Source organism: Struthio camelus, chromosome 23, assembly GCF_040807025.1.
Source record: "Struthio camelus isolate bStrCam1 chromosome 23, bStrCam1.hap1, whole genome shotgun sequence".
Taxonomy (NCBI): domain Eukaryota; kingdom Metazoa; phylum Chordata; class Aves; order Struthioniformes; family Struthionidae; genus Struthio; species Struthio camelus.
Genome location: NC_090964.1, coordinates 10,952,465 through 10,962,039, shown reverse-complemented (window position 1 = coordinate 10,962,039; position 9,575 = coordinate 10,952,465). Strand labels below are relative to the sequence as shown.

The window sequence follows — 9,575 nt, the reverse complement described above, 5'->3', positions numbered from 1 at the left end:
AGGTCTGCCAACTGCAGAATCCCTTGGGATGGGGACACCCTCCCAAGTTACTTCCCTAGGATTGTGTACATTGGGTCCCCGAGTTAACAGGCAAGATGAACCAGAATTGGTTTGCCTAATTCATTCATTGGGGTAATTACAATAATATAAATTAGCTAGCTTTGTCTATTTACTAAATAGTTACCATTAGCATAACTTTTGTGTAACTAGAAAAGCATTCTAGCTGAGCTAAGTTTTTGTTAATAAGAATTGTGCTTGTACCATTGTAACTTGTGTAATAAATTTTGATCTTTAAAATAAGTTGGAGTCATGCAGTAAATCTCCTTCTCCCCCTCCTTGTGCCAAATGAAACCCACAGTCCAGAACTGTAAGGACATTCATCCCACAGAGCTAAACATTGTTCTACTATGCCTGGCTTTCTTCCCTGACCATACTCAATTTCACAAGCACTGCTTCTCCTGATGACTTTGAAAGTGCTGGTGGAAAAAGCAAAGTTCCCTTAAAGGCATTCCAGTAGCTCTATGGTGCCTCACAGAAGTCTAGTTCATCAGAGGTCTAGCTGTCAGGTCTGTAAAGTTAATCTACACTTTTGAACATTTATTTCTTTAAAAACAATGAAGTATACAAGTTCATTTGTAATCTGCTTTGAGGTTTTACAGATAATAGCTTCAGTAAGAACAGAATGTTACTGTATCCCCTCCTCACTATTCACGGCAGCATCATGAACTACAAGAAGCTTTATATCTAGTCCCAGTCCCCAGTAACTTGCCTTTAGTTATCTCAGCTACTATACTGAGACAGTCATCACCTTTTAATCACACCAACATAAAAAAAGGACATGCCTGGAAAGAAACACAACAAACCTGATCTGTTGCTTTTTTTCCCCCCCCGAGACAGATACAAACTTCAGTCACTTAGGTCTTTTGCAAGATGCCAGAATAGCCTCTCTACCCAGCTTGCTAGTCTGCAAGCCCAAGACAACAGTACCTTGGTCTCGGCCTTAGAGGAAAGAGGAAATAAAGTATTTTTCTCCAGATTTTTTTTTTTTTTTAAAAAAAAGGCAATCTACTCTAATATCATTACATATTATAGGTAGAAAAAAAAATCAGTCCCTAACTTCCATTCTGTAAATTAATGGAAGGAAGAAACAAATTAGAAGAACTAAAGTTAGCAGTCCTAAATGCAACGTTCCATATTTACAGAGGGATATCAACATTCATCAAGTTTCATCTATGTGTCTTTGCACCGCTGCATGCTTGTGCGAGACGAACCTAGAAGGAAACAGAAATTAATCAGTATGCAACTGCTTACTACTTCTGCCAGAAGTGGAAGAAACATTCAGCTTTGATTCATTCTCAAAACAGAGTAGTTCTCTTCCGACAAGTGCATCATTTAGCCATAGTTTGGATCAAGCCAAATGCGAGGTAAAGCTATTCCATTCCCCTCCTTCCCTTCTCAGTTCCTTTCCTCCTTGACCAGCAGCATGAGCCAAGATGTAAGACAGGGAGAGCTCAGTCCACTGACTAACCGGAGTGACAACACAGCATTACAACTGCAGTTCATAACTGAAAATAGACTTACTGATAGCTTCTTCATAATTCCTTGAGCCTCTGGATTCAGATGAAGAAGATTTTTCTTGGTCAAATCACTTGCTGTTAAACGAATACTCTGAAGAAAAGAGATCTCAGTCATTAAACATACAGCAAAACACCAGTCTACATTCTGCTCAGACCAGTTTGAACAGCTCCTACCTCTGACTAATAACTCCAAGATTATTTTTAAACTAGATCAACCCCTGATCAACTGTGATGGCATAACTAAAGAGAGAAGAACAGAGAGATGACCAGGAACAGCTTGAAACTTATAGGGCCCCCAAGAAGTGACAGGCTATCCCTTTAGCATAGATTTTGCAGATTCACATTTCTGATTTACCTCCCCTCCTCCAACAGGGACTGTAATGAAGATATCATTGCTGTCAGCAAGGGGGCTGCCATTGGCAGAGATGGTGTAAACACGTTCGTTGAGTGCAGGCGTGCGCAAACCTGGTGTCTTGAAAATTCTGAAACATTCCAAAGTTGTAGAGAAATAATTTATTGTAGTTTATTAAAGTGATCACAAGCAACTTCAATTAGATTCTCTGATGGAAAGAGTTTAAACAGGAAGAAAGCCTCTGCCTTGCAACTTGTTTCTGATATTCCTGAATATAGGAGCGTAAAGCACTTGCTCATGCTTCTTCTCTCTTTTTTTTAATATATGAGGCACACACAGATATGTGGGTGTGTATGTACATGTATATATGTATATACACACACACAAGAGAATCCATCTATAATATAGCTTAAAAAAACAGTAGAAAAGCCTGACTGCCTATGAGGCCTGAACAGATTCAGAGAATGTTCACTGAACAAGTAGGAAAGGAATTAAAATTTCACACACACAAACTCTGCAAAAAAGTAATTCACATGGAGGAAAAAAATGGAGTTATGAAGTCTCAATGTGTAATCCTGACTCCACAGAAAACTCCTTATGGGTACCAGTCAAAATCTTATCTCTGCTTCCATGATCCCATTCTAACATGGGACTTTCAGATAACACTACACATGCTCTATTAAAAAGTTTCAAAAAAGCTAGTCAGGCACACTGATCAAGGCACGCTTAAACCCAAGGTCTTTCGTTACAGATTCAAAGAGTCATCAAGGACCATTTTGCAAATAGATGACAGATACATAAAGCAAACAGTTAAGACCTCCTCTGTATTAAAGATTAACAGAGAAATAGAACACAAACCTGGAATCAAACTTGGGTGTGACAATGGAAGTACCTCCCCGAGTGCAGACATCAACAATTCTACCAGTAGCTGGAGTGATAAAGTTGTTTCTGCTTGATCTGCTAAAGAAAAAAAATCCTGCTCTGAAGAATCATTTTAACATATGTCCGAGCCCTGTCTTATCATAGCCTCAAATGAAGGGGCCACCACAGAAAAAAGTCAGAGGTTCTTACTGATTAAGGGTGAACCTCAAAGCTAGGGATAAGCTGATCCTCAGAGGAGAGGAAGTTGCCTGTCTTTCATTCACTGTCAAATCACTGATTGATTTAGTAGGCTGATGCATAGGCATGCCATGCTGTAGAAACATACTCCATTCCACTTGAGTTTTATGAGCAACACACTTACTCTCCTTTTCTGAAAGCCAGTGAAAAGGCTATCTCCTGATACCTTTTACTTATGCGTTTCACTCTTGTTGAAGGAGCTCTTCTGCTCTTGGTCACAGGCACTTTTTTGGTGGATGCCTTCACCTGAAACACATGACTCAAATCAGTTATATTATCACCAGACAGCTGAGCCCAACATGAATAAATGCTTCCACACAAAGAGTTTGACTTAATAGCTTCCTTTTTAAGGCACAAAAAGCCTGAACCAAATGCCATACAGACTTCTGTAGTCTTTCACATTTTAATATCACTCATATGTTCCCCCCCTAGCTCTGCTGTAGATTAGGAGGACACTGGACTACATGAACTTAATCTGACCCAGTACTGTCGATATATTCATTATTGCCCACAGCAAAAGCAGCAGGAACTGGCACTGGTAAAGAATTTTCACTACGGTTAGAAAAGTCTCTAGTATAGTGAGTATCACACTCTGTATACAACCATAAATACATTAGCTCAGAGGAAAGGGATGAAGAGTGAGACCCTGCAGATCTACAGAAGCAATAGAAGCAGGGATCAAGCATTTGCACAAAGCTAAGTAACTGCACTCCAAAAGCAAATGAAAAACCAAGATCCCCATCACTAGACATTCCAGGAGACAGTGGCTAGCTATTTTCAAGTCCTCTTTGAAGTGCCGTGAACACCATTATCACAGGCATCATCTCAGTGAAATAGTTTACATCTTGAGAACAGAGTCATCATAGCAGTAGCTATTTACCTTCCCAGTTCTCGGATTAATATTTTCAGCTTCTAGTTCTGCAAGAGATTGGTTATCATGTTTTGTCTTCTTTGCTTGAGGGTGTAAAGGAGACTCTGCTTCTTCTTCAATAGCTTCAATACCCTGTTTAGATTTTTCAGCTAAAAAGAGAAAGTGTTATCTAAGCTGAAAGCAATAAGTCATGAGCTAGCAGTTGGGTCAGAAAATAAACAATGATAAATATTTTCGGCAACAATTTGCTCCTGAAATCCAAATCCCAATAAGAGCAGCTGATAGAACACTATTATTTAAAGTTTTGTTCAAAAAATTAAGTAAAATTACTTCTGGTAACAGGAATAAAGGAAGAATCATTTTATTGTGTTTAAACATGTTGAAGGCTGTAAATAGGAGTTGAATTATCATTTACAGTACACAGACCATTGTAAGCTTTCATCTTATTGAACTCATCACAATCCTTAAAAGCAAACTGACCTTTCTTGATGATTTTTAAAGGAGTCTGGATAACTTCCGCTGTTAACTTGTTTATTTCTGTTATTTCCAAGTCTACCTACAATTAAAAACAGTAATGATAACATTAGAATCATCAGTACAGCATAACTGATGAGCCAAAGTCGTGGAGCAAATGCTTAATTATTCTAGAACAGAAATACATCCATATTCTTCTGTTGTGCTCAAACTGGGAGCTTTCATGTTATTCTAGAAGTGACAGCAACTTAACAGGAGTGCATAACATTCAGTACTAAGGAGTCTCATTTGGCAGCTACAAGTATCCTTCTGCCTCTTCCCTACAGCTTGGTTTTAAGATGCTTTACAGAAAAGTGCATATTCTCTCAGGGATCTAAGAGTGAAGTTAAGCAGATCAGGAAAGCTAGCAGCGCACCCTAGGCAAAGAACAGTATGGTCAGACAAAGCCTACAATAAATACAATAGATGTTTATTACCTTTAGGTCTTAACACAGTAGCTGTGAAAGTGTTTATGCAGTCTGTGTTATTGTAGCCTTTGTACAAATTCAAGAAACCCTTCTCTCCTACAGGGGCATAAAATGTCCTCAGGAAAACATAGTATTTATGTTAGACACCTACCGTTGCTGCCTCTTCTAAGACCTTTTTGCTTCCTCCTTTAGCTACAAGGAAAACATTAAAAATCAATATACATCCAGGTCAGCTTATACAATGCTTTAATACTTCACCAGAATGGTGGAAAAACACAGCACAAACAAGTTTCCTTGGCAGCAAGTGAGCAGCCTAAGGCAAGAAGAGAGGAGTGCTTCCAAGAGTACTCGCAGGCTTTTCACTCACGAGACTTAAGGCACCGTGGGATTCAGTTTTCTCTGGCACGGTTTTTCCTTCCCCCTCCCTCTAGCCTAAGGGAAGCCCCGCACCCGGCGCCCCCCCCCGTACCGAAGTAGTCGAGCCAGTTCATCTCGCGCACGGCCAGCGGCAGCCGGAGGATCTCGATGTTGTACAGGTCCTCCACCTCCTTGACCAGGCGCTCCCCGTTCGTCCGCAGCCGCTCGGCCCGGCTCTGAACTGCGGGGACGCGCACGGCCTCACGCCGCCGCCGCCACCCCCGGGCCGCCCCCCACCACCACTGCGGCCCTCCGCGGAGCCGGCCCGGGCCCCCTTCCCCGAGACCCCCCCCCCCACCGCCACCCTCCGCGGAGCCGGCCCGGGCCCCCTTCCCCGAGACCCCCCCCCCCACCGCCACCCTCCGCGGAGCCGGCCCGGGCCCCCTTCCCCGAGACCCCCCCCCCCACCGCCACCCTCCGCGGAGCCGGCCCGGGCCCCCTTCCCCGAGACCCCCCCCCACCGCCCCCCTCCGCGGAGCCGGCCCGGGCCCCCTTCCCCGAGACCCCCCCCCCCACCGCCACCCTCCGCGGAGCCGGCCCGGGCCCCCTTCCCCGAGACCCCCCCCCCCACCGCCACCCTCCGCGGAGCCGGCCCGGGCCCCCTTCCCCGAGACCCCCCCCCACCGCCCCCCTCCGCGGAGCCGGCCCGGGCCCCCTTCCCCGAGACCCCCCCCCCCACCGCCACCCTCCGCGGAGCCGGCCCGGGCCCCCTTCCCCGAGACCCCCCCCCCCACCGCCACCCTCCGCGGAGCCGGCCCGGGCCCCCTTCCCCGAGACCCCCCCCCCCACCGCCACCCTCCGCGGAGCCGGCCCGGGCCCCCTTCCCCGAGACCCCCCCCCCCACCGCCACCCTCCGCGGAGCCGGCCCGGGCCCCCTTCCCCGAGACCCCCCCCCCCACCGCCACCCTCCGCGGAGCCGGCCCGGGCCCCCTTCCCCGAGACCCCCCCCCCCACCGCCACCCTCCGCGGAGCCGGCCCGGGCCCCCTTCCCCGAGACCCCCCCCCCACCGCCACCCTCCGCGGAGCCGGCCCGGGCCCCCTTCCCCGAGACCCCCCCCCCCACCGCCACCCTCCGCGGAGCCGGCCCGGGCCCCCTTCCCCGAGACCCCCCCCCCACCGCCACCCTCCGCGGAGCCGGCCCGGGCCCCCTTCCCCGAGACCCCCCCCACCCTCCGCAGCGCCCCCCCAGGCGCCCTTCTTCCAGGCCCCCTCCCCCTGAACCCCCCCCAAGGCCCACCACCCCCCCAGGCCGCCCCCCTCCAAACCCCCTTCTCCCAGGGCCCGCCGCGCCCCCCAGGCCCCCTCCCCCTAGACTCCCCTCAGGGCCCGCCGCCCCCCCAGGCCCCCTTCTCCCAGGGCCGGCCGCGCCCCCCCCCCCAACCCGCGGGCCCCCCCCCACCCTCGCGGTCGAAGTCCTTGAGGAAAGCCGCGAGCTTCCTGCTGCGCGCGGTGGCGCCCGCCCTCCTCCGCGCGGGGGCCATGGCGGCCGGGCCGGGTCGAGCCTGGTCGGTGGCGGAGCCGGTGTCGGTGCGGCCTAGCGGAGCCCGCCCAAGGCGCGTTTAAACCCAACCGCCGCCGCGGGCGCGGCCAATCGGGGCGCGGCGCGGGCGGCGCGCTGACGCAGCACGGCGGCGGCGCGCTGACGCGGCGCTGACGCAGGGCTGAGGCGGCGGGCGGCATGGCGGCGGCGGCGGTGACGATGGCGATGGCGGCGGCGCTGCGGGCCTGCGCGGCGGCCGTGGCGCGGCAGGAGGCGGCCTGGCGGGCGGCGCTGGCCGCCTGGGCGCCGCTGCTGGGCTCGCTGGGCGGGCTGGCGGCGCAGGCGGGCGCGGCGCGGCGGCTGGCCTGGCGCGGCTCGCCGCTGGGCGCCTTCGGCGGGCTGCGGGCGCGGCTGTGGCGGAAGCAGCGCGGCGCGGCCGAGGCGGCGCTGGAGCAGCTCGGCGGGCGGCGGTGAGGCGGCGGCGGCGGCGGCGGGGGGGGCGGCGGGGGCCGGGTCGGGCCGAGCCGAGCCGAGCCGCCGCGTCCCGCGCAGGGCGGAGCTGCGCGCCGTGCGGGACGCCGTGGCGGCCGCCGTGGCCGCCGTGCTGCGGCTCTACGAGGAGCGGGCGGCGGAGCTGGGCTTGGCGGCCGCCCTGCGGCGCGGGCCGCGCTGCCCCTCGCTGGCCGAGGTGCTGGAGGGGCTGCAGGACGTGGAGCGCTACTACCGGCACCTGTATCCTTCCCCCGTGTCGCGCCCTCCGGTGCCCCCCTCCCCCGGTGCCGTCCCCCCTCGGTGTTGGTCCTTATCGGGCAGGAAGGTATCTGGAGAGCAAGCTGCTGCTCCTGCGCATCAGCTGTGACAGCCTGGCGGACATGGAGGCCCTGCCGCAGTCCTGGGAGAGGATCCTGGAGCGCTACAAGCCAGACGTCGTTCAAGGTAGTCCCCCGCGTCTTGGTGCGGCTCCGTGCTGGCGGTGGGGCCCGGCAGGTGCCCTCGCTGCACGTCCCGCTGCAGTGGGTGAGCTCGCTGCACGTGCGCTTTCTCTTTGCAATGTGCTCCGAGATCTTGCCTGTGATTTATGGGGTAAATGAAGTGGCATCATTGTGCATAGCAAAGCAGAGAGCTTGGTGCTTTCTTTTACTTGGTCTGCCACGATAACGTCGCTTAAGATTCTTTGTTATAGCTTTTAGAAATAAGTTAATTTTCTGTGGACGTACAGTACAAATAAAATGTACTAAACTAATTATTTCTTTTTTTTTTTTAGATACACTTCTTAAGATTTCTCTTTTTCTTGACAATCAGTGAAAGCTGTGCTGCTAACCAGGCTCCTGAGGGAGGACAGGAGACACTGATGTTGATCATCTCCTATAAGTATCTGGTATAAGACTTGTGATATAGCCATGAAGAGGAGGATGAGCTGAGTAAGCGTTTCTCATGTCTTTTGGAAGCTAAGTTGATACGTGGCCTAGGAAATGCTTGGGCTGTTCCATTTTCAAATGGAAATGGACTTAGTATCCAAAGAAGACAGCAGGAAGTGAGTTGTCATCTCCACCTGCAGAAGCTGGCCGTTCTCTTGTGTACCCTGGATATTTTGCATACCGAAAGAAACGTTGAGACTCATTAAGTTGCAAAGAAATGGTACCGATTGTATTTAGAAGGGTCCTGCAAATAAATAAATACATAAATAAAACATAGTGTCCTGCACTTTGATATCACGTAAGAGAGATTTTTAAGTACTGTCCTTACAAATAAATAAAAGATGCCGAATCAGGGCTTGGAAACTCTTTGTGCCTTGTGCCTCTGAGCAACGTATTTTCTTTCGTCCCATCTTCCATACAATCCCACGTCTTCCCTCAGTCATCTGTGCAGTGAAGAGGAAAGCTAATTTGGTCTGAAAATGTGTTCGTGGAGGTACACGGATAAAGCTTAGACACGTGAGGTCTAGCAAGTGCAGTTTTCAAGAGTAAGAGTGTACTTTGTAGCATTGTTAAGGGAAGTTTTGTTACTACGTGGCCTTCAGAGCTGTATGATGTTTCGATGATGATCCTAGATGAGCTTAACAATCCATTTCTTTCATATAAAGACTGAAGGACATAAACTCTTTGTAGTTGAACACGAGTTAGGTTCTGCACCCTTGTCAAATTAATCCACAATTTATCAAACATCCTTGTGTAAAGAGATGGACATAAGGCTTTCTTCTTCCTCACGGGGGCAGTACAGCATTTCTTTTAAGTCTTTGTTTCCAGGTGTCATCCCGTTTTTTTTAAGCTATTACCAAGGAAAGTGGGTCATGCAGTCTGGAAATGAGAGACAGTTACTGCGCCTCTGTTTACAGCATTCTCTAGTATCTCTCCCTGTACAGTGGAGATTGCTATAGGAAGTGTCTATGTTTCAGATTCCCTTGTGATGTCACACAGATGTCTTATAAACAAGTGTCCTGTAGACGTTCTATCGTGTAGCACTAGACAGCGTAGTGGAGTTCATAGTAGTTATTTCATTCTGCATCGTTCTGATAGTATCTCTCTGATACTACAAGTATAACACAAAAGTTTTAAACCGGGAGAATGAATTTTACCACTTGAGGGCGCTGCTCAACCTGTGGAGAGCCACATTCAGGGGAGCCCTTGAGCGCTGCTAGCTGTGCAGGGCAGGTGATGCTCCCCATCAGCTGGCAGGTCTTTGTGGAATGGTACTTCATATGCAGTTTTAACTACAAAGTAGAATAACGTCATCCTCTTTGCTTTGGTATGGTTTCAGGGTGTCACAGCTGATGGAATCAACATTTGTCAGAGGAAAGGCATTAAACAGAAGGAAAGTG

General features: G+C 50.4%; 2 protein-coding genes across 3 annotated transcripts; one reads left to right on the top strand and one right to left on the bottom strand.

Moving 5' to 3' along the window:
* Positions 1–582: 582 nt before the first annotated feature.
* Positions 583–6,910, bottom strand: CDCA8 (cell division cycle associated 8). Of its 2 annotated transcripts, none has more exons than XM_068917177.1 (10): positions 6,677–6,910; positions 5,330–5,458; positions 5,012–5,052; positions 4,400–4,475; positions 3,929–4,068; positions 3,215–3,294; positions 2,788–2,889; positions 1,933–2,059; positions 1,582–1,668; positions 583–1,271 (listed from the first exon to the last, which is right to left on the bottom strand). In XM_068917177.1, the coding sequence occupies exons 1-10, from the start codon at positions 6,756–6,758 to the stop codon at positions 1,227–1,229; spliced, it is 909 nt and encodes a 302-aa protein (XP_068773278.1). In that variant the 5' UTR covers positions 6,759–6,910; the 3' UTR covers positions 583–1,226. The 2 variants fall into 2 exon arrangements, with proteins under 2 accessions (XP_068773278.1, XP_068773279.1); XM_068917178.1 differs by having other exon boundaries at positions 2,788–2,886; positions 6,677–6,894.
* Positions 6,911–6,982: 72 nt separating this feature from the next.
* AIRIM (AFG2 interacting ribosome maturation factor) lies at positions 6,983–8,447 on the top strand. Its single transcript, XM_068917176.1, has 4 exons — positions 6,983–7,227; positions 7,310–7,489; positions 7,575–7,693; positions 8,022–8,447. Exons 1-4 carry the CDS (start codon positions 6,983–6,985, stop codon positions 8,060–8,062), a joined length of 585 nt encoding a protein of 194 aa, XP_068773277.1. The 3' UTR covers positions 8,063–8,447.
* Positions 8,448–9,575: the final 1,128 nt, after the last annotated feature.

Bases quoted from the DNA above. Each gene is read 5' to 3' on its own strand.
- AIRIM (XM_068917176.1), top strand. From the start codon at position 6,983: ATGGCGGCGGCGCTGCGGGCCTGCGCGGCGGCCGTGGCGCGGCAGGAG. The intron at 7,490-7,574 runs GTATCCTTCCCC...TCGGGCAGGAAG, and splicing joins GAGCGCTACTACCGGCACCT to GTATCTGGAGAGCAAGCTGC. The intron at 7,694-8,021 runs GTAGTCCCCCGC...TTTTTTTTTTAG, and splicing joins CAAGCCAGACGTCGTTCAAG to ATACACTTCTTAAGATTTCT.
- CDCA8 (XM_068917177.1), bottom strand. From the start codon at position 6,758: ATGGCCCCCGCGCGGAGGAGGGCGGGCGCCACCGCGCGCAGCAGGAAG. The intron at 5,459-6,676 runs GTGGGGGGGGGC...GCGTCCCCGCAG, and splicing joins CAAGGACTTCGACCGCGAGG to TTCAGAGCCGGGCCGAGCGG. The intron at 3,295-3,928 runs GTAAATAGCTAC...CATGTGTTTCAG, and splicing joins TTAATCCGAGAACTGGGAAG to GTGAAGGCATCCACCAAAAA.